We start from the raw sequence: 24,711 nt of genomic DNA, 5'->3' as shown, positions 1-24,711 counted from the left end.
GGTGATAGCGGAGAGATTCTCGACCTACTACACTGCCCTGTACAATCTACCCTCTGACCTCCCCTCAGATGAGGGACTCAGAGACAGTACACTCCAGTCGTACCTAGCCTCCTGTCACCTTCCTACCCTGACAGCCTCCGATCTCTCCATCCTTAATGATCCGGTCACTCCTGAAGAGATAGGGGAAATAGTAGACCAATTGCCTGAAGGTAAATCCCCAGGACCTGACGGATTTTCATATAAATACTATAAGACTTTCAAGACCGAACTAACCCTTCACTTAGTGACCCTTTTTAACCATTTCCTAGCCGGCAACGCGGTACCTGCGCCGATGTCCCACTCTTATCTCACGATGATCCCGAAACCTGGGAAAGATCCCCACGAATGCCAAAATTACAGGCCCATTGCCCTGCTTAACTCAGACCTTAAGATCTATACCAAAGTCCTGGCTTCCCGACTAAATGTTTTCCTCCCCGCCCTGATCCATAAAGACCAGGTGGGGTTTGTCCCAGGCCGCCAGGCAGCTGATAACACCCGCAGAAGCATTGACCTGATAGATGTTGTATCTCGCTCGGGGGAGGAGGCGCTACTTCTTAGTTTAGACGCCGAAAAGGCGTTTGACCGTTTAAGCTGGCCATTCCTCTTTGCTACACTGCAAGCATACGGTCTTTCTGGCCCCTTCGATCACGCCATACGTAGCTTATACTCCTCCCCCACAGCGACAATCAAACTCTCTCATGCCCAGTCTCACCCATACGCATTGCCAACGGGACGAGACACGGGTGCCCCTTGTCTCCTCTATTATTTGCTATGTGTATCGAGCACCTGGCGGCCAAAATCAGATCCTGCCCGGATGTCAGAGGGGTTCAGGTTAGGGACAAGGAATTCAAATTGTCTCTGTATGCGGACGACATCCTCCTTACCCTTACCAAACTTCATGTTTCCCTACCAAATCTCCACTCCATTCTACAGGAATTCGGTCGGCTCTCGGGGTATAAGGTCAACACCCATAAAACTCAATGTTCCTCATGCGGTCCTGAACTCTCTTAAGATGAACTTCCCATTCCAATGGAAGAGGGATTCCTTGCGATACCTGGGTGTTGATCTTGTGCCCTGATATTGGGGTCTTTATAAAGCCAACTTCCCACGCATATATGCATAAATCAGGGGTCTACTGGATAAGTGGCACTCTCTCCCACTGTCTCTCCTGGGACGCATTGCCGCGACTAAAATGACAATATTGCCCAAGCTACTATACCTCTTTTAAACTCTTCCGATTGCAGTCCCCCTTAGGGACCTGAGATCCACCCAATCTCAGCTCCTTAGTTTCATATGGACGGGGAAACGTCATAGAATCCCAAGGTCAGTCCTCCTATCAAGTAAGCACCAGGGTGGGTTAGGGGTACCGGATCTGTCCAAATATTATTGGGCAGCCCAATTACGCTATGTCACGGCCTGGGCTTCTCTGCACCCGTACTCTGTCTGGGTCAAGATAGAAAGACTCTGGCTAGCCCCGATTCATCCCAACTCTATGCTATGGTCAGGATCTCATGGCGCCCTGCCAAATAGGGATCTTTTAGGACCCATGGCCTGCACTAGATCCATATGGCAGCTATGTAGTGGTCGGTTCCCTCTAGTGTCTACCCACTCCACCATGACCTCCTTTCTATATCACCCTAAGCTCCCCACTAGTCTTACCGCATCCACGACGAGACCATGGTTTCAACGAGGGGTGTTCAGGTTTGCAGATATTGTAGACCCCTTCACTAGGGACCTTTTGCCGTTTTAAACCCTCCAGACCAAATATGATCTCCCCTCCTCCTCCAATTACTTTTATATCCAAATTAGTCACTTTGCCCGGTCCATTTTCTCGGGGGTTACAGTCTCCCTCCCGACTGCCTTTGAACACCTTTGTAGGGAAGGTGTACACACGAAGGGTTTGATTTCTGAAATCTATTCCATATTATTGACCCCCTTTCCTGATCGGGTCCAACGGCACTCCTACATGGTACGGTGGGAGGAATACCTGGGGAAGACAAACTGTGGCGCCTTATATGGAGGAGGGCAGCGAAATCCTCAATGGCGGTACTACATCAGGAGAATCAATATAAAATTTTGATGCATTGGTATCACACTCCTGACTGAATTAATCCGGTAGTTCCGAGAGAGTGCTGGAGGTGCGAGTTACATAGGGGTACACTGCCTCATATCTATTGGGACTGTCCCAAAATACTCCCCTACTGGACTGGAGTGGGCACCCTTCTAAGTGACATTTTTGCAGTGGAGATCCAGCCTGACCCTATGTCCTTCCTGCTTAATGTGGTACCTCGTCAAGTTAAAAAACACTCACTTAAGTTACTACTAATGATACTTACAGCAGCCCGTTGTCTAATACCTCGATGTTGGAAAAGCCCCGAACCACCAAGGGTTTCTGATTTGTATGCTAGGGTGACGGAAGTCCGAACCCTGGAATACTCCACAGCTATGTTTCAGGACAAAATTGCTCTCTTCAATGCCATATGGGATCCCTGGGACGATTACTGGGCTATGAGACATCCTTAGAGAGCTGGCGAGAATGGTGTATCTCCCCCCCCCCCCCCTTTTGTGTCTTGGTCCTTGTCGTTTGTCTTGTCTCGTTGTTATTCAGTGGTCCTATAATGGACTGATTAAAGACAGACATAGTTCATCTTTCTTCTGTGCACTTTATTGTCATATTAATGCTTGACATTCCTCTTTCTGTTATAGAATATTACTGAATGTTATTAATGCCTAAGTTACTGTGAATACGATGCTTCACATGTTATACCTCATACTTTGTACTAATGTGCATAGATCTGTTGTGGATATGCTTTGTCATTTCTTCAATAAAAATAAAAAATAAATTCAAGGAATGTATGTTCCACATGCATGCTGGGCCCACATTACATTATACCTCTTTTAGTGCCACAGCATGCATGTGATACCTGTATTCCCTGAATTTAATGGAGCCAGCACGGCACCACCTGAGGTAATATTTAGTGTAGGTTCCTGTCCTAAAGAGATCACTTTGACGCTGGCGGACAGGCACAAATAATTTTGTACAAAATGTATTTGCCAAGAATCTCACATTTATAATGTAGCATTAGCACTAGTACATTTTCTATAGTGAGTATGGCACAATTGTATTTACTTTATTATTTGTATTTGCAGAGTGCTGTGACATTGTGTTTGTTTTTGCTTTCGTGCTTTCAGCCATGGTGATGTGTACCTGTGCACTGGGATGTGCTGACTAAGGCCTCTTTCACACTTGCGTTGTCCGGATCCGGCGTGTACTCCACTTGCCGGAATTACACTCCGGATCCGGAAAAACGCAAGTGTACTGAAAGCATTTGAAGACGGAACCGTCTTCCAAATGCTTTCAGTGTTACTATGGCACCCAGGACGCTATTAAAGTCCTGGTTGCCATAGTAGGAGCGGGGAGCGGGGGAGCGGTATACTTACAGTCCGTGCGGCTCCCGGGGCGCTCCAGAATGACGTCAGAGCGCCCCATGCGCATGGATGACGTGATCCATGCGATCACGTGATCCATGCGCTTGGGGCGCCCTGACGTCACTCTGGAGCGCCCGGGGAGCCGCACGGACGGTAAGTACACTGCTCCCCCGCTCCCCGCTACACTTACCATGGCTGTCAGGACTTTAGCGTCCCGGCAGCCATGGTAACCATTCAGAAAAAGCTAAATGTCGGCTCCGGCAATGCGCCGAAACGACGTTTAGCTTAAGGCCGGATCCGGATCAATGCCTTCCAATGGGCATTAATTCCGGATCCGGCCTTGCGGCAAGTGTTCCGGATTTTTGGCCGAAGCAAAAAGCACAGCATGCTGCGGTATTTTCTCCGGCCAACAAACGTTCCGTACCGGAACTGAAGACATCCTGATGCATCCTGAACGGATTACTCTCCATTCAGAATGCATTAGGATAATCCTGATCAGGATTCTTCCGGCATAGAGCCCCGACGACGGAACTCTATGCCGGAAGACAATAACGCAGGTGTGAAAGAGCCCTAACCCTAATTTATTTTCTTTGCATATCAAAAATACACCATACACCCCAAGAATGCAGTTGTTCCTGCTATACCTATTGTTACTCCTTAAATAAATACAGAATATTTTCATATACATACCTAAGGTTAAGACATTGGGGCACATTTATTAAGACCGGCATTTTAGATGCCGGACTTAATAACCCCTATATCTGGCGGTGGATCCGCTGGAGTTATGAAGAGGCGCCGGCCTCTACATAACTTTGGCAGATCCTCTGCCACTTCTAAATGTAAGACAGCTTCCTAGCTGTCTTACATTTAGACCATTTTCTACGCCTAAAACAGGCTTAGAAAATAGTAAATGAGCCTTCCTCAGCACACCCACATTTTTAGACCTGGCGTAAGTGAGAGAAGTTGCAGATTGCCGCGCAAAGGACCTTTGAGCTGCAATCTTCACCAGAAATATGCTTCATTTAGGAGCATTTCTGTTTGATAAAAGACCCCCATTGTATTCAGTAGAAGGCAGGTATACTCTGGTATTGAGAGGGTTACATGCAAGTCACTTAAAATAGCATCTGTAACACATCAGTTGGAGCTGAGACCTACAAAAACTTGAACTAATGATATGTGTACAGACACCTGCTGCCTACAGCATCGCTTCATTTCATGCTCAGGAAGCTCGCGATCGGCAGCAATGAAAACATAAGCATTTCTGGCCAATTGAGCTGGCTGAGAAACACATTCAGGTAGCAAAAAGGAAATGGAACACAAACAATGTGCAAATCACTTGGACAGCATTGGAACACACAGTGAAAAAAGTTTAGCTGAAGAAATGTAAAAATACTTTTCTATAATCCGCTTGTTCGAAAAACTGTTGTCACTCGGTTGGCAGAAATATTAGTAAACTCTTAGTTTGAATTTTTGCTCTAATTACTCTGAATATTTTAAAGTGTAATTTAAGTTAATCATGGGTTTTTATCAAGGTAATAGGCAATTATAATTTTGGTTGTTAACGGTAACGGCTATAGGCCCCTTTTTTAAGCACATCTATATTATTGCCAATAATATTAGTATAGGGTTACTGCTGTAGTGGTAATACATCATATTCCGTTCATTTAATTTGTGGAATGAGGAGCAGCACTTCTGTGGCTCTGTGTGCTGTCCATGTGAATATGACACCCAAAACATTAAAACTGATTGGAATGGGAGTGTCGAAGCATTTCAAAGGTAAGTGCGGTACATTTGTTTTAATTTAAAGTGGTATTCTGGTTATAACAAGGAAACCCCTATCCACAGGATAGGGGATAACTATCAGATCGGTGGGGGTCCTACCGCTGGGATGACGAGAAAGGGGGCCCCATACCATGTGGAGCTCCCTGAAATGAACAGAGCAGCTGGTTTGAAAGGGTGCCGCCGCTGCTCCATTAATTTTCATGGGAGCAACGGAAATAGCCGAGTACAGCTCTTAGCTATCTCCGGTGCTCCCAGCTTCTCCGCAAAAACGGAACGATATAAAGATATACGGATGCATTCCGTATGCATTCAGTTTTTTTTTTCCAGAACCATTGACTTGAATGGAGCGACGGAACGTGATTTGCAGGCAATAATAGGACATGTTATATCTTTAAACGGAACGGAAATACGGAAACGTGTTTTTGCGGACCCATTGAGGTGAATAGTTCCGCATACGGACCCCAAAAAAACGGGACGGAAAAAAAACAGCAAGAGGCTGTGTGCTGCCCGGGGCTGTATTGCAGCCCGCATACAGCGGGTCTGCAATAGACGGGGCACCGGCCATGTGCAGCCGCATCACAGATCACGGACCCATTTACTTGAAAATGGATCCGCAAACTGGGAGATGCGGTTCAGAAGCATGGATCGGAAGCCCATGGAAGCACTACGGAGTGCTTCCGTGGTGTTTCTGGTCGTGCCTCAGCACCGCAAAAAAGTAGTGCATACTTTTTTGCGGTGCGGACCCCATTCAAGTGCATTGCGGACTGCAATTTGCGGTCCGCAGCATGGTAACAGTGCCCTTACATCCGTGGGCATGAGCCCTAACCGGAATACCACTTTAAGCCTCATTCCGTATTTTTATTTTTTTACTGAATATTATGCAAGCGGGTGTGAACCCACTGTGCCACTGACCGTCTATACACTGGAGGGGTGTGACTAAGTAACTACATGGTCTTCACTAGAGCCTCTGATGGTGAAGATAGGCTTGGGCCGTTAGGGTAGTTACCAGGTAAACTCCAGAGCAGTTCCCAGGTCAGTGGTCAGAGATACTGGTGCAAGCACCGTGGGGAAAGACAGTCAGGAAGTCAAGAGTCAGGACAGGCAGCAATCGAGCAAAGTCTGTAATCAAAGTCCAAGGTCAGAGGCAGGCGGCAATCAAGCAAAATCAGTTAAATCGAAAAGCAGGGTCCGGTACACAGAGAAGCAGAAACTACACCTTCACACAAGGAACTAGACTGGCTACCTGCTGCCCACCCTTGTCAGCATGGTGCACGGCAGCAGAAGGGAATGAGGGAGCCCGGTGCCTGTGCCCACGTGTAGGGCCAGCAGCGCAAGCAGGGAGCGCAGGGCTAACACTGAAAATGAGTTCCATAAATATGAATTGGGTAGCTTCTGCAGCAAGCACACCGACTTCTGCAAGCTCCCATGAATAGGACAATGCAGAAATTGATGCAACAAATCTTCCGTGTGTGAACTCACACAATCCGCCATATAACTTTAATCTTTCCATCAAAGTGACGGAACCTCGAAGAAACCCCCTCAATGGCCATTATAAGTCAATGAGGTCCATCAGTCACGTGTTTGGTGATGTTTGTCAAAATGTTTCTTTCATATCATGTTCCCTTAGAATACACCAGAGAGGTATGTTTAATGAAATTCAAATTAAACTAATTTGAAAATCCATATTGAAAATCTTGTGCTATAGGATATGCATTTGAACACAGAATTTTATATTAAAATTCAATTTATTGCATTGTTGCACAATTGTATTACCTTCTTGATGGTACTGTGAGCCCTGGCCAGACATTTTTCAGTGTAGTTTAAATTATTTATTCCGTAAACTCCCAATATTCTAAAAAAAATAATAATAAATGTGATTACTGAAGCAGGAATGCAATTGATATGTAAACCGGTACCCATGGTAACTTAGGATCTCCAATACCTGTCATGTTGACATCAATGGTACTGCTGGCACATGCACATTACAGTCCCATCAAATTCAATGGGAAAACCCAGCAACGGACTTGGAGAAACAAAGATACTGACGTTATTGTTAGGGTCCATTCACACGATCTGCAATACACCCGGCCGGCACCCCCATAGAACTGCCTATTCTTGTCCGCAATTGCGGACAAGAATAGGACATATTCTATTTTTTTCCGGAGCCGTGTACCGGAAGATCGGGGGCGCGCTGTGGAAATGCAGATGCGGACAAAATGGAAAACTGTTCTGTGGTCAGATGAATCAAAATATGAAATTCTTTTTTAGTTCTGCCTGAGTGGAGATGGACCATCTAGCTTGTTATCAGCGCACAGTTCAAAAACCTGGATCTCTGATAGTATGGAGTTGCATTAGTGCCTATGGTATGGGCAGCTTACAAATCTGGAAAGGCCCATGTTGAAGAGTATACAGAGCTTTTAGAATAACATACGCTCCCATCCAGACAACATCTCTTTCAGGGAAGGCGCTGCATATTTCAGCGAGACATTGCTAAACCACATACTGTATCCATCCCAACAGGATGGCTTCGTAGAAGAAGAGTCAGAGTGCTGAACTGATGTACCTGCAGTCCTGATCTTTCACCAGTAGAAAACATTTGGTGCATCATCAAACGAAAAATGGAGCAAAGAAGACCCAGGACTGTTGAGCAGCTAGAATCCTACATCAGACAAGAATGGCACAACACTCCTCTCCCAAAACTCCAGCAAGTTCTAATTTTTTATCATATAATGGTAAAATGTCTCACTTTCATCATCTGATGTGTTCTATTGTGAATGGAATATGGGTGTAGGAGATTTACAAATCATTGCATTCTGTTTTTATTTATAATTTTTGGAATTGGGGTTGTAAATTTCTCCAATCTAGGCAGTTTAATCCCCTAGATGCGTTTAATAGAAACTGTGATATCTAGGTGGTTAGATAGGGGGAAAGGGTCCCCCAGTCAAGTTCCTAACAAAATAGACCAATCAACGGCATAAGGTGAAAAAATAATACCAACAACAAAAATGGTGAACTTCTAGTAAACCTCTTTATTAACACAAAGTACAAACAAAAAAGGCAGTCAGGTTCTTACCATGGCTGTATGCCTATTAGACATTGTAAAGTGCCCTAGTGGGACTAAAGATAAATTCCATGAAAAGTGTTTTTATTTTGTAAAAGTTTCAAACAAAAATACACATATGTGGCATACTGCAATCATCACAACTCGCATAAACACTTATGGGGTTATTTATGAAGAATGGCGTTTTCCATGCCAGTTTCAAGTCCCTCTGCACTGTCGGAGGAAGCGCCAAAGTTATGTAGATGCTCAGGTCTCTACATAAGTTTGCCACTTCATCCGGCAGGCCATGCGACAGGCTTAAATGTATGCCAACCCCTTTACTGCTGTAGATTTAAGCCATTCTCCACACCAAAAATCGATGCGAAAAATGATAATTGAGCCGGGCAGACTTCCTGCTTTCGAAGGAAGTCATGTGTGGTAAGCTGGCTTGGTGGGCATATAGGTGTGCGATAGTCTGTCTGCACACATATCCCTCATTGCTGTCAAGGGTAAAAGGGTGGCAGTATTTGTAAAATTGCAGTTTGTGAACTGTTCTCATGCTGCTGTGGTGAAAGTGTATGGTGAGTGGACAAATGGCACCATTGTGAATAAGCCATGTGGAAACTAAGGAGCACCACGTGGCACCGATTTGAGAGGTGAACGTTGGCTATGATGTGCACAAGGGTAGACAGACACGCTGCGGTGACGCCAAAATGAACCAGGGGGCTACAAGATGTCTTTATGGGGCTCCGAAGCAGACTCTTGGTCACTGCACCTCTACTAAACAAGTTGCATGAATTTTTACATATATACTTTTTTAAATATATATTTTAAAAACTTTTTTCACACATTTTTAGGCCCCCTGGGAGGCTTGAACATGTGATTGATCACTATGACAGGCCTCAGGCAGTCCTAGCAACCAAATGGTTCCTGCGATATCGTCGCAGGGGGGGCTGATCGGTCCCGCAGCATTCCTAGTAATTGACTGCTCAGATGCCATGGTCACAATTGACCAGGACATCTGAGGGGTTTAATGCAGCGATGCCCGAAGGGAATCGTGGAATATGGGAGTGGTAGTTGTGGCTTGGAGGGTAATAGCAGTGCTCAGAGTTCACAATGGCAATCTTTACCTCTGGCGCTCCCTTGGGACATGTAGTGACCGGAGCGCACATCATTTCTTCCCTTGGGGCTCTTGCTTGGTGGTAGTTTGCGTGCTCTTGATGTTAGTTGTTGATCTGGGTGCAAGGCAAGAGAGCAGGTGCATCATCAAAGATGACCACTCCGCTTCTCAGACTACCTGATGCCCACTGTGTATCGATAGTCCAAGACACTTTCTGTTTGTCCATCTCTGTTCCTGGATTGGCCAGCACTCCTAACATGAGCAGTTCTGGTCAATTCGAGGGTAGCAGGAAGTGTCTTGGACTACCAAACTTGCACGTTGTCTGAGAAGCGGTTCAGCCATCTTGCATGGCAGAAGTGGAGCCCAGGAACTGGTGGATGGGCAGCTGAAAAGGAGGTCACCAGGTAAATGTTGTGTTCATTCCCCCGCTAATATGATTTCTTCTTGGATTGGAGGGTCGCTTTAACCATGGGACATTTTAAACCTTCCTGCTCTTCACCCTGGGTACGCCCCAATTGGCCAGAATGCAGTTTTCCAGTCTGTATGCATTTACCGAAACAGATATAACTAGTAAAGGGCTACAAAAAAAAATATTATCCACCCGACAAGTCACAGATATTAACCAGTGATTTGTTTTTCCATTGGAGCGAAGTGATTTTAAGGTAATTTCCTTGGTAAAGAAGCAAATAATCTTGTTATAAACCTACACGTTTTAATTCCATCATTTTACATCAAAACGATCGTGAAAAGCAACTATTGCGGCCGCTTCATCACCATGACAGTCCTCAAGTGCTCATCTGAATAAACTCTGGGTGAAGTCACACAGGCAGACCATCTTAAGGTTTTCCTTCTCCTCCGTTCTACACTGTGTAATGATCCGTTTCATTGGATGGTATCTTGAGGGAGCAGACCCTTAAATGTGTTAACTTTCATCTGGCTAAAGAGCATTTCGGAGATCATCGCGGCCCCGTCCCCATCTGTTTAGAAAGCGTTATGTTCTGCTGCGACCATTAGTCATAAAAGTTGGCCATGCAATTAATCTTTCAATTAATCTTCAATTAGCTCCATCATTCCTTTCGCAATGAAAAATCGAAAAATTGCTGATGTACAGCGGAGTGGAGGAGTATGTGGGTCTCTGGACTCCAGCTGTCCTAAAAATGATGATTATACACTACAAATGACTTTTCGATAATGCGCCTTCAGTTTGTATGAGCTAAATTGCAATGCCAGCATTAACATTTGGAACATTATCTCTTTCCCCCCACCTACTGGGCTCTGGAGACTCGATGCATCTGGTTGCACTGTTCCGTTCTCAGCAGCTACAAATTATAAAGTGCTCATTTCAACAAACGCAAAACACAATTACACAGCAGATCATTCTGCCCTTTCCTTTCTACCTCCGACTGGGGTCCCTTTTAATTTTAAATCCAACTTTAATGTACCTTGACGGGATGTGAAGTGCTACAGAATGTGCAGCCGCGGAACACAGTCCTACCTGGAAATTTTATTCTACGCGGGCGCCAGACAGGTCATCTTCGTCACGGTTGCAATGTACCCAGAGGCCGTTTCCTACCATTATTTTTTGCTGACGTTAATTTGTCAGTCAGTTTCAATTCCTTTGATATTCATGGTCCATGTCGTTATAGAATTGACAATTAAATGGGATGTGGCGAGATAAAAAATAGGTAATATACAGTTCATCATATTTATGTATAAATGCATATAGAGTGTGCATTCCATAGACACAAGTGAAATACATCGATAAAACTTTAAAGAGGGCCTGTAACTAGGGATGAGCGAACCCGAAATTGACAGGTTCGAGTCGGGTTCAGGTGGTGTAGGAATCCCAATATAATGGAATATATAGGAATTTGTAGACGGAATGCAAAATGGAAGCCTTTAAGAGGCATTCCATTTTGATCTGTCATAATAGAAGTCTATGGCCAAACATAAAGGAAGCGTCTGGTTTCCGTTATGCAGGACTTTGTTTTTCGTTCTGCATGAGGGAAACCAGAAGGATCCGTTATGCTGCCCATAGACTTCTATTATGACTCTAAAAGGCTTCCATTTTGCATTCCGTCTACAAATTCCGTTATATTCTGTGATAACGGAATTCCTACAGCACCTGAACACCGAACCTGTAAAGTTCGGGTCCACTCCTCCCTACCTGTCCCCTCTCCTGGCATGTCTGTTTTAGTAACTACGCTCATCCCCCCCATGTAATAACAATTCTAAAGCATCTATTCTTATGACTCTATGTTGTGTCCTTCCTTTATTATTCCTGCTAGAAGTTATGGATGAATTACTAGCAGATTGCAATGAAGGTCCAGCCTGGTGTTACCAGTTGGGGGTGTGTCCCTGCACAGTCTGACACTATCCAATCAGTGCAGCCACTGCAGACTGTGCAGGGATACACTCGCAACTGGTAACACCAGGCTGGACCTTCATTGCAGACTACTAGTAATTCATTCATAACTTCTAGCAGGAATAATAAAGGAACGGCACAACACAGAGTCATAAGAATAGATGCTCCAAAATTGTTATTACATGGGGGAGATACAAGTTAATTCTAAAACAGACATGTCAGGAGAGGCGAGAGTTCCTCTTTAAGTAACTTTGTAAATACATAGCATTACTGCCCGCTGCATTCCTCTAAAAGTAATTCCAGTGCTGGACTTAAAGGGAGTTTGTCATCTCGTTTCACACAGTAAACTTTTCCCATCAGATTATAGTCTGCATATACAGAATAAATTAATTTTTTTACATTTTTGTGGAGTTTCCATTCCCTAAGACAGGGGTCAGCAACCTTCAGCACGCCAGCTGTTGTGAAACTACAATTCCCAGCATGCTCAGTTCATTTCTATGGGAGTTCTGCAAGTATGCATGCTGGGAGTCATAGTTTCACAGCAGCTAGAGTGCCAGAGGTTGCCTACCCCTGCCCTAGAAAAAGAGGTTAACGATCATCAGTTTAAACTCCAATACCAGACAATTGGCAAGTTCGGCCCACACTAGTCTAATGTGTAAGCCATGTTTAAAGCCTGGTGAACAGGCAGAGACCTACAGACTGGGCACTTAGATTGTGAGCTCCATAGGGGGCAGTGAGTGATGTGCACGTCTGTAAAGAGCCCTACGGCATATAGAAAATGGAGTACCAGAAATAAAAGACACTATTGGAAAATTATTTTATACAAAAGCATGTCAGCATTTTCCCACATCATGATTTTCCTGGTCATGTGCCTTAGGGGTCCATTCACACGTCCGCAAAACACTGGGCCAGCACCCCAATAGAAATTCCTATTCTTGTCCGCAGCTGGGGAAATGCGGATTGAAAATGAATGGGTCCAGATCCGTTCTGCAACGTTGCGGAACGTATCCAGACCCATCCATTTTCAATGAATGCAGCGGACAAGAATAGGCATTTCTATTGGGGTGCCGGCCCAGTGTTTTGCGGATCCGCAAAACACTGCGGATGTGTGAATGGACCCTTATAGAGACACTACATTACAGGACAGGAGATAAGCATCTGATCAGGGGGGATCCGACTGCAGGGACCCCCCACCAATCACAAGAGTAGTGGACATTCATACACACTACTGCTCCATTCTACTCTACGAGACTGACAGAAGCCAAATCCCATAGAGTAGAACAGCATGCTTGATCGCCGCTCCATTCACTCTCGGGCCTCCGGTGCCTCCCTCTTGTGGTTGGTGGGGGCCCCAGCAGTCGGGTCACCACTAATCAGATGCTTATCCCATATCCTCTGGATGGGGGTTAAGCTCTTATGGTGGTACAACCCCTTTAAAGAGGACCTTTCATGATTTATTTTTTTATTCTGGATAAATACCTTTACTTGTGGGGTACGCTGATGATGCCACCCTGCCTGATTTTTTTAAAATATCGCTCCTATACCTGCTGTGCCCCCCTGCAGTTCTCCCGCTCAGTATGTTAAGGACTCATGCACATGACCGTGTGCTGGCCGCTCCGTGCATTGGGGACCGCAATTTGCGGTTCCCAATGCGCGGCAACATCCGTGCGGCTGCCGCAGACAGATCCAGACCCATTCAACTTGTCCATGATCTGTCCGCACCGCAAAAAAGTAGTGCATGTGCTACTTTCTTGCGGTGCGGAGGCACGTAGAGTAAACCCACGGAAGCACTCCGTAGTGCTTCCGATCCATGCCTCCGTTCCGCATCTCCCGGATTGCGGACCCATTGAAGTGAAGGAGTACACGATCCGTGATGCACACGGCCGGACAACGGCCGTCTGCATGAGCCCTAATACTGAGCATCGGTACAGGAAGGAGGAGACGCCAGGGTTTCTCAATGGGCGTCTCCTTCTCCCTGGCTGTGCCGCGATCCCATCACAGCGGAGAGTGTCACAGCGGGAGAAGGTGAGCTGCTTTTTTTTCTCCCTGGCTGTAGTGCGGTTCAATCACAGCGCAGAGTGTCACAGCGGGAGAAGGAGACGCCTATTGAGAAACCCTGGCGTCTCCTCCTCCCTGTTCCAATGCTCAGGATTAACATACTGAGCGGGAAAACTACAGGGGGCACAGCGGGGCTTAGGAGCGAGATTGAAAAAAAACAACAGACAGGGAGGCAGCATCAGTACCCCGCAATAGGACCTTTTATAAAAATAAAAAAAAACATGAAAAGGTCCTCTTTAAGTGGCCTCTCATTGCCGAGATTTGTTGCAAACTTTTCGGCGATTGTTCTATTCATCTGAATGGCGCTTGCAGAAATTCACGTACATGCCGCCAATACAACCCTATTTAAATGGTTGGAAATTTTTTTCAGTTACACACATTTCATGCAACAAATCTACATGTTAAATGTTTGTGACTGAAAGCATTTTTATATTTCTGAATGATTTTTTTTCAGGTGTTTTTTTAAGGGTTGTCCGATTTTTGATGCTTTTCTAGGCAAAAAGGCATCAGCTCCTGATGTTACATGGAAGTCTATGGTAAGTTGCTTTTTCTTTTTTGGTCACTGGTGTTGTGAAATCACAGCATGCTCTGGGTGTGGCGGATTCTCTGTTGTTTTAGTCTCATAGATAGGGATGAGCGAACTTGTGTTTTCAAGTTTGGTGTACAAGGTTCGGGATATCTATGAATTCCGTAATGGAAACACTACTCAGACATATTTTTCACCTTCTTGACAAACACCACAAATGGCAATGTTTCCCCCCCCCCATTTTTAAGGCAATTTTGCATTGGCTTTATATTAGTAATGAATAAAAATAAATAAATCATGCAAAAAATAAATAGTGTGCTAAAACACTATTTGCAGCATTTTTGTAGTGTTTTTAGTGCCATTTTGACCAGAAGCCAGGCATTTTTGGGGTGTGCTATTGAAAAAAAAAATGCACATGTGTGGCAGCAACTTTAGAGTGGATTCTTACATAGCTTTTTAGTTGCATTTTTGCTAAAAAAAAAAAAAAAAAAAATAATGCCAGCTCCAGATGTAACATAAAAGTCTATAAGAAATATGAAAGGCAAAACTTTTTTGGGCTACAGGCACTTTTTTTTGTTGTTTGGTGTTTTTGGTGTCTTTTTTTTTTAAACAAAGGCATGTCGAATCAAAAGCATTTTTCATCACTTTCTGTATAGGGAAAAAAAATGACTGGAAAAAAAAATAAAGCATTTAACAAAAACACCATTAAGAATGCATGCTGTGTGCAAAACGCAAGTGGCTTTTATGCCTTTTTAAAGCAGTAAAAAAAGACCATACAAATCTGTGTGTGAAGTAAAATTTAATGTAGTAAAATGATTGCTTTCTGACAATTGTTTACAATAGATAAGATTTTCACTTTCCTCACATTTTGTTATGTGTGTCCTTGTGCTAAAATAAATAAAATTCCCCATCAATCTGCACTTAATACCCGATAAAGTGAAAGTAAAAACTGAATTCAAAGTATTTTTTTGCTAATTTATTCAAAAAGGATAAATTAAAATTTCCCATGGACATAAGTATGGTAATCAGACACGTTGCTATGACACTTGAGATTTAGATCTGGGCGCCTCCCACTTCTCCTATCTCAAATCTGACAAAGCATATCAGAGCAAAAACCATGAGGAGGAAATAACTGCCTATAGAGCTCAGAGACAGGATTGCGTGGAGGCGCATACCTCTCAGTCTGTGAGAAACAAGATTCTCTGGTCTGATGAAAACAAGTTAGAACTTTGATCTCAACTAAATACCGAGTAAAGGGTCTGATTACTAAAAACAATAACCAATCAGACCTGGTGCTGTTTTCCATCACCTTTAGGGCTCAAGCACACAAACGTAGTTTCTTTCCTTGTCCGTTCCATTTTTTTTTGCGGACCGTATGCGGAACCATTCATTTGAATGGGTCCGAAAAAACAAAAAAACTGAAGTTACTCTGTGTGCATTCCGTCCCCATATGTCCGTTCCGCAAAAAAATGGAACATATCCTATTATTGTCCGCATTACGGACAAGGATAGGTCTGTTCTATTAGGGGCCAGCTGTTCCGTTCCGCAAAATACGGAATGCACACTGATGTCATGCATATTTGCAAAATACATACGGTCGTGTGCATGAGCCCTTAGTCGTATTCAGCGCTACCAAAAAGCCTTGACCTCCATCTTATTCATTAGACTTTTTTGAGATATAGTCTTATCTTGATGGACACATTAACCCTCGCTGTCTTTGATGCACCTTTGTGAAACACTAATACTAAGTAAGAATTTGTGAGAAAAACAAAACAAAACATTAAAACGATTTAATAATGAAATAAATCAAAACATGTAACGCAGCACCGGGCAATGAGGATACAGGTCAAAGGCACTTCAGCGTAATGTTTTATGTAAAACTGGCTTCACCATGTCCCATTTCTTACCCAAAACAAACCTTATTTCTGGTCTGTTGGAATAATGAAGACATGACTCGTCCAGAGAAAGCGGCCCTTTTTTTCTTCCAAATTTTTGAGGTTTTGAAATCAGGATTTCCCATTGTGAACAGTCTACTACACGTTACTCATGACACGTGCACCGTCTAGATCTTCCACTTTTACACAGCGTCCACTCGCAGGGAGACGGTCAAATCCTTGGTTAATTCTGTAACATCCTCCTCTATTGCCGATGGAGTACCCGAGGCTGCATCCTCCACGGCTTTCTCTTTCCTGCACTGCTTGAGGCACTTGTCCAGTCTCTTGATGAACAGGTCAATATCTTGCTTTTTAATGCCAATGGCGGATGCAGCATTCAGGTAAGCGCATGGATAGTCATTGCTGTGAGACATAAAACCCTTGAAAACGTATCCACTGACTGTTTGTGATGTTCCAAGTGGCACAACCCTGGAGGAGATACAGCGGGAAGAAAGTCAGTACTGTGCAGTAGAAAACAAGTGGCGGATATTCAGTATACCACAGGAGGAGAAGGCTTATCTGTCGGACTATGTTAGGGTGTAGGTTCTGGTCTATGTCTAAGTCTTTTTGTAAAAAAATAAAAATAAAAATCTATTAAAATAAAAAAACAATAAAGCTCTTTAGTGTAGAGGTGGATTTACACGGCCCAATATTCGGGCAGATTATCGAGAATGAACATTCCTGAAAACCTGGCAATCTAAATGTGCCGCCGATCACCTGATGAATGAGCAAACGGCTCGTTCATTGGGTAATGCTGACGTTCGTGCAGGAACACCAATCATCATTTCTGGGCAGCAGATCGTGTGGTCTAAACAGTGATCTGCTGCCCAGAAACTATGATTCGGTATGGGGATGAGCGATCATAATAGCCATCACTCATCCTCATACTGTGAAGGAGATCACTGCATGTAAATGTTCGGCCTCCTTCACTGAACGAGCAGCCGACTGTCGGGAAGGAACGCTTCCTTCCCGACAATCGGCTGTAACATCGCGCGGTGTAAACCCACCTTAAGAACCATGTTCAGAGGATACAGAGAAGTTGGGGGTGAGGCCATAAGGAGCTCTGTCCACCTGGATGAAAGGACAGTAATTCCTACAATGCAGTTGTGGGTGAGTTCCTCCAGAATTTAGTATAGGCCAGCTTTACACATAGTTTACCTATGTTTTCTATTGTGTTTTTTTGTCAGGATTTTGGTTTCTGGCATTTTCCAATATATAACTTTAAAAATACCATAAAAAGTTGCATGTAATAGATGGTGCCAATTAAAAATAAAAAAATTCCATAAAAACCACTTGAGATCATCTTGTACATGCGGTTTTCCCAAAAATTAAGACCTAAAATGTGCGTGAAGGAGGCCTAAGGGAAATGTCTTCCCCCTTGACAGTCAAGGACCTCCGTAAAAAAGCACCGGTCTAATTTCCCGAATTGCCCCTCATGGGCCTAGCTCCTTTAAGGGCACACTATCCGTGGTAACCCCTTCCTACCATGTCTGAAGCTTCTCAAGTCGAGCTGCTCTTACCCTCTTCATAAGGGCTCGTTCACACGACCGTGGTTTGGTTCCGCATCCAAGCCGCATTTTTTGCAGCTCGTGTGCGGACCCACTCACTTCACTGGGGCCGCAAAAGATGCGGAGAGCAGTCCGTGTGCTGTCTGCATCCGCTGCTCCGTTATGTGGCCCCGCAAAAATTATAAGTCATGTCCTATTCTTGTCCGTTTTGCAGACAAGAATAGGCATTTCTATAAACGGCTGTTCGTTCCGTTTAACAAATTGCGGACCGCAAAACACGGCACGAGCTCCAAGACTAAGTGTTAGGGCTTATACATATGAACGTGTGGCGGTTCCCCCGTATTGCGGCCCACAAAACAGCGGGTCTGCAATATACGGGCACCAGCCATATGTGCACCATATAACGGATGCGGACCTATTCACTTGAATGGGTCCGCAATCCGGAAGATACAGAGAGGAGGCACGGAGCAAAAACACATTTCGGTCCGTGTCTCTGCATCATAAAACAAGAAGTTCTATTTTTTTTTGCAGTGCGGACGGATCGCAGACTTATTCAAGTTGAATGTGTCTGCATCCGTCATCGCAGGCCACACGGATGGTGCAATTTGCGTTCCCCATTGCACGGTATGGGTGGCACACGTTCCTGTGCATGAGTCCTTAGCAATCCCATGTCTGCAGGAAGCACGCCAATCAGAATACCTGACTAATAAACTATGGCAGCCCGCGCAGCCAACCAATGTGAAGTGAATGGGTGCACGCCCGATATCGCTGTAATGTAGAGGCCTAATTGCATTAGGCTTGTCAGTAAAAGCAAAAAAAGGAAGAGACCACTGTGGTACTCAGTACTAAGTACAGTGACAGTCACACCACACAAAAACAAAAGATTTAGATTTTAGAAAAACTGACTTTTCTAAAATTAGATTAGTGATATACGAGTCCCTATCAGATTGAAACAGTTTCAATAGAGTCCAGGAGAAATGGGACTACTTAAAAGTGGCACTATTGAGGGCAACAGATAATTGCATTAGGCTTGTCAATAAAAGCAAAAAAAGGAAGAGACCACTGTAGTACTCAGCAGAAGTGGCCAAAATCATTAAAAACAAAAAGATAGCATTTAGTAATTATAAAAAAAAACAAAAAAAAAAACAACGAGGATGACAGGCAAATTTATAAGATTAGGCTGAGAGAGGCCAAAACAAGTTATAAGAGCTTCTAAAGCACAGGCAGAAGAGAAATTATCTCAGTCAGTGAAAGAAGGCGATAAGACATTCTTCAGATACATAAATGAAAAAAAGGAAACTAAAACAAGGAATTACCAAATTAAAAACAAAAGAAGGAAGGTATATGGAAGAAGATAAAGAACTAGCTGACTGCCTCAATGAATACTTCTGTTCAGTTTTTACAAAGGAAAATGAAGGAAAAGGACCTCAGTTAGGGAGGAAGACTAATGCATCTTTTGATGCATGCGTCTTTACAGAGGAAGAGGGTCTAAGTGAGCTGTCTAAAATTAATACAAATAAGTCACAGGGGCCTGATGGGATACACCCAAAGCTATTAAAAGAGCTCAGTGGCGAACTAGCAAAACCATTAACAGATTTATTTACTACTCACTGGTAACAGGAGTCGGCCCAGAAGATTGGAAATTGGCAAATGTTGTGCCCATTCACAAGAAAGGTAGTAGGGAGGAATCAGGCAACTATAGACCAGTAAGCCTGACATCAATAGTGGGGAAATTAATGGAAACCATACTTAAGGAGAGGATTGTGGAACATCTAAAATCCCATGGATTGAAAGATGAAAAACAGCATGGGTTTACTGGGAGATCACGTCAAACTAATCTTATTGATTTTTTTGATTGGGTGACTAAAATAATAGATGGAGGAGGTGCAGTAGACATCGCTTATCTAGACTTTAGTAAGGCTTTCGAGACTGTCCCACACAGAAGGCTTATCAATAAATTGCAGTCTTTGGGCTTGGACTCCCATATTGTTGAATGGATTAGGCAGTGGCTGAGGGACAGGGAACAGAGGGTTGTAGTCAATGGAGTATATTCAGACCAAGGTCTTGTTACCAGTGGGGTACCTCAGGGATCTGTTCTGGGACCCATATTGTTTAATATCTTTATCAGCGAAATTGCAGAAGGCCTCAATGGTAAGGTGTGTCTTTTTGCTGATGACACAAAGATTTGTAACAAGGTTGATGTTCCTGGAGGGATACACCAAATGGAAAAGGATTTAGGAAAACTAGAGGAATGGTCAAAAATCTGGCAACTAAAATTTAATGTTGATAAGTGCAAGATAATGCACCTGGGACGTAAAAACCCAAGAGCAGAATATAAAATCTGTGATACAGTCCTAACCTCAGTATCTGAGGAATAGGATTTAGGGGTCATTATTTCAGAAGACTTAAAGGTAGGCAGACAATGTCATAGAGCAGCAGGAAATGCTAGCAGAATGCTTGGGTGTATAGGGAGAGGAATTACCAGTAGAAAGAGGGAGGTGCTCATGCCGCTCTACAGAGCACTAGTGGGACCTCATTTGGAGTATTGTGCTCAGTACTGGAGACCATATCTCCAGAAGGATATTGATACTTTGGAGAGAGTTCAGAGAAGAGCTACTAAACTGGTACATGGATTGCAGGATAAAACTTACCAGGAAAGATTAAAGGACCTTAACATGTATAGCTTGGAAGAAAGACGAGACAGAGGGGATATGATAGAAACTTTTAAATACAGGACATAGTTTTAAATTAGAGGGGCAAAGGTTTAAAAGTAATATCAGGAAGTATTACTTTACTGAGAGAGTAGTGGATGCATGGAATAGCCTTCCTGCAGAAGTGGTAGCTGCAAATACAGTGAAGGAGTTTAAGCATGCATGGGATAGGCATAAGGCCATCCTTCATATAAGATAGGGCCAGGGGCTATTCATAGTATTCAGTATATTGGGCAGACTAGATGGGCCAAATGGTTCTTATCTGCCGACACATTCTAGGTTTCTATGTTAAACACACCATTTCTGTGGCCCCTGCTTACACTACCTGGACACAAGATGCATGTCCAATTCAATACTATCCTCTCACTTGGGTTATAAGCTTTGTCCACTGGGTGGCGCTTTACATATTCAGTTCTTCCATTCAAGTAGCCATATAAATATGAATATTGATTATTATAAGATATTAGTTCATGCTGATAATCACTATATACAGATCAAACGAGGTATGAGGCACATTGATGTCTCACTGATATCCTGAGATTATGAGAGAAATCTTACTTTTTAAATATAGATGAGGTCCTATGGGAGAGGAGTTAAAATAACATACTGCCCCTCCCATGTCCTGTATCGGTTTCCTAGGATGTGGATCAGCTTCTGTACTTCCCAGCAGTACAGAGACATTACCGCCTCAGCTGAATATGATCTACGAGACTGCTGATCGCCAGACGTGTGGACGCTGCAGTTTTGCTCAGAGCTGGTCAAAACTCAATAATTCTGAGTAATAAAGCATTTTGCACTTAAAGGGGATTTATTGGCTTTCCTGATCAGTCCATAAGGAATCATTGTCCGCTACATGAAATTCTGGAGCATATTCTCTTATAACTCTGCATCATGTCATTCCTCTTTTATTCCTCCTACAAATGTATAAGTTAGCTGACATCTAGGTATTACCAGTTGGGGGGGATGCCCCTATGTACTTTGGTACACACCCTTTTAACAAGGGGAACGGTACTACATATTAATTTATAAATGTTCAGGAGGAATAACAGAGGAACTGCACCACACAGAGTTACTAGAAAAGATGCTTCAGGATCACTTATTGTGGGTATTTACTAAAACTGAGCGGTCAGGACAGCTCACGGGTCGCGCTTAGGACTACAGATGTAGCAGGGTTAACACTCAAACTCTTAACTCATCGCGTTATCTTGAAACAAAAGCCATTGAAAAGCAATTGAAGGTGTTTGCTTAACGCATTTAGTTTAGATAACACGCCTCAGAAAGCATTAGTGTTAACTCTACTACATCTGTAGCTCACACTGGGCCTTCCCCTTTTAGCGGTAATTCTTGAGAAGGACGACAGACACCAGAAAAGCATTCATTCAGTCTCCAAGAAGCGAAAAGGGGATATTTACCCCGTTTGTGTTAGAAAGCATCTATATACATACGTGGAAGGTTTTCAGGATATAAAGGAAGTGGATGATCAAATTTGGGCTAAAACAAGGGCATACGAGTCGTTCCCTGAGGATAATGAGTTTCGGCTATTTCAGCCCTTCAGTGTCGGTTACTTTGCTGCTTTTTAGCTTTTCTCCATCAGGACACAGCAATGAGGAGTGACTGAAGTCTACAGTAGTCTGAAGTCCATCTACTGTCTTATCAGCTGCTGTCACTCATCCTTTACACTGCAGCTTAGCTCTCAGACTGGAGGTGAATTTGGAAAAGTTCAACAGGAAATTTATCAGGTAACTGTGCCCCATCTACACCTAAGGAGCCTAAATAAGAGAGGTACTGTAGTAAGCCTCCACCTTACCGTGGACCTTTTGTGGCAGAAGGGACCATTGGGGACTCCGGTGTGACCGCTACCTCTACGCTCCTTATAGCCAACCCCATCTATCAGCGCACATTTCCTAGGAAGCCTTTGTTCCCCGTGTACGAAACACTCACCGGGCACCGGACACTTGTCTTGTGAAGAGCATGGACCCCAGCTGGGTGATGGCCGAGCCGCCCTTGTCACTCAGATTCTTCAAAGACATTGCTTGATGGTTAGAAGGAAGTGAGAAGAAGTGAAAGGATTACATACAAGGCCACATGTCTGACAATTAGGGAAACCTAACCATCGTATATACAGGTATAAGCTATAAATTTATTGTGTTGGCAGTGTAGTACACGCTGGGAAAGCTTCCTGCAGATACATTCACCCGGTGGAGGCCAGACAAGTACCACTGCTGCAAGATCTCCGCTTGCTGTCAGTGTGAAGAGTGTATTAGACTGGCAGATAGTCTGCCAGATCATCGCTAACGAGGGCTCCTGCACACAAACGTAGGGCCACCGTATGCGGACGCATTCACTTGAATGTGGTCTGCACCGCAAAAAAGTAGTACATGCGCTACTTATTTTTTGGTGGGGAGCCATGGACAGAAAACTCTGTAGTGCTGCCGTGCCCCTGTCCTAACCGCACCTTCCGGACCCATTCAAGTGAGTGGGTCTACATCCGTGATGCAGTGCACAAATGGCCATTGCCTGTATATTGCGTACCTCAATAGGGGCCCAGCCGTCACATGAGCTCTAACACTGCCGCTGATTACCCAAGCAAACGCCCGTTCATCGGGCAATCCAAATCATTCAACAGGTTTAAAAACCATTGTTTGCCAGTGGCTGATCGTGCCGTCTAATCACAATCTGCTGCTGGCAAACCGTGATTCAGTATGGGGATGAGCGGTGGCATTAGTGATCACCCCCCCCCCCCCCATACTGTGGAGGAGATTGCTGCATGTAATAGCAGTGGTCTCCTCCGCTGACGAGCAGGCGATTGCCGGGAAGGAACGCTTCCCTCCAACCAAATCGCCTGGATGATCTGCCTGTCTAATACAATCTTAAGATATAGGTCGATATACAGCACAGACCTATGAATTCTCAGTCTGGCACAACTACATCCAGTCGAGGCTGAACGAAGGGGCTTTCTGGGAAGTAAACATTGATGGCCTATCTATCCTAGAGGTGGGAGCAGTCAACCATCTGTCTAAGGGGGTGTCCCAACCCTGACAGCAAATGTTAGGGCCACCAAAGAGGTCTGGCTTATTCCCCTCTCACCAATGAGAACATGCGAGCCCAGCATGCTTACATAAGGGTATTAGGTGAGGGGGGAATTTAGGCACAACAAGCACTTGAATGGGACAGAGCTGCACTTGTGAACGTTGAACCCAGGGAGCGCCGCAGTCTCTTCATACAGGTGACGGTGGGGATCCTGGGTGTCGGACCCCCACAATCAGATACTGATGGCCTATCCTGAGGATCGGTCATCACCCCTTCTTTCACGACTATGGAAATTCCAAAAATAGCCGACAGAGTGCTTGGCTATTTTCGGAAGTCCTATAGCAGTGAATGGAGGGTGGTACGGAAGTGCAGCGCTCTTTCCATTCACGTCAAGGCCCTGTTCTCGAGATGGGAGCGGATTTGACATTTATCTTTGTGCCATAATGTCCGAAATGTCTTATCTTTGTGCCATAGGTGTCTACAAGGGTCTGGTGCAGACTTGAGCTATAACTTACGCCAGTTTCTGGTGCAAGTTACAGTAAGGGCTCTTTCACACTTGCGTTGTCCGGATCCGTCGTGTACTCCATTTGCCGGAGGTGCCCGCCGGATCCGTAACACCGCAAGTGAACTGAAAGCATTTGAAGACGGATCCGTCTTCAAAATGCGTTCAGTGTTACTATGGCACCCAGGATGCTATTAAAGTCCTGGCTGCCATAGTAGTAGTGGGGAGCGGGGGAGAGGTATACTTACAGTCCGTGCGGCTCCCGGGGCGCTCCAGAATGACGTCAGAGCGCCCCATGCGCATGGATGACGTGATCCATGCGCGTGGGGAGCCCTGACGTCACTCTGAAGCGCCCCGGGAGCCGCACGGACGGTGTGTGTTGCTCCCCCGCTCCCCACTACACTTTACCATGGCAAACAGGACTTTAGCGTCCTGGCAGCCATGGTAACCATTAAGAAAAAGCTAAACGTCGGATCCGGCAATGCGCCGAAACGACGTTTAGCTTAAGGCCGGATCCGGATCAATGCCTTTCAATGGGCATTAATTCCGGATCCGGCCTTGCGGCAAGTGTTCAGGATTTTTGACCGGAGCAAAAAGCACAGCACGCTGCGGTATTTTCTCCGGCCAAAAAACGTTCCGTTCCGGAACTGAAGACATCCTGATGCAT

The 24,711-nt window shown here is 44.5% G+C and overlaps 1 protein-coding gene across 1 annotated transcript in view; it reads right to left on the bottom strand.

Annotated features, from left to right (window-relative positions):
* Window positions 1–16,135: 16,135 nt before the first annotated feature.
* SEPSECS (Sep (O-phosphoserine) tRNA:Sec (selenocysteine) tRNA synthase) overlaps window positions 16,136–24,711 on the bottom strand; it is a 38,272-nt gene continuing 29,696 nt past the window's right edge. Inside the window, exons 9-10 of the mRNA XM_040419020.1 lie at window positions 22,454–22,544; window positions 16,136–16,722 (exon numbers count right to left, since the gene is read on the bottom strand). Of these exons, the coding sequence (XP_040274954.1) occupies window positions 16,437–16,722; window positions 22,454–22,544 (377 nt within the window). The 3' untranslated portion in view covers window positions 16,136–16,436. The remainder of the gene's footprint in view (window positions 16,723–22,453; window positions 22,545–24,711) is intronic.

This window comes from Bufo bufo, chromosome 2 (genome assembly GCF_905171765.1).
Source record: "Bufo bufo chromosome 2, aBufBuf1.1, whole genome shotgun sequence".
In the NCBI taxonomy this organism is placed as follows: Eukaryota; Metazoa; Chordata; class Amphibia; order Anura; family Bufonidae; genus Bufo; species Bufo bufo.
Note: the sequence above shows the minus strand (reverse complement) of the source record. Positions and strands in the feature narration are given on the sequence as shown.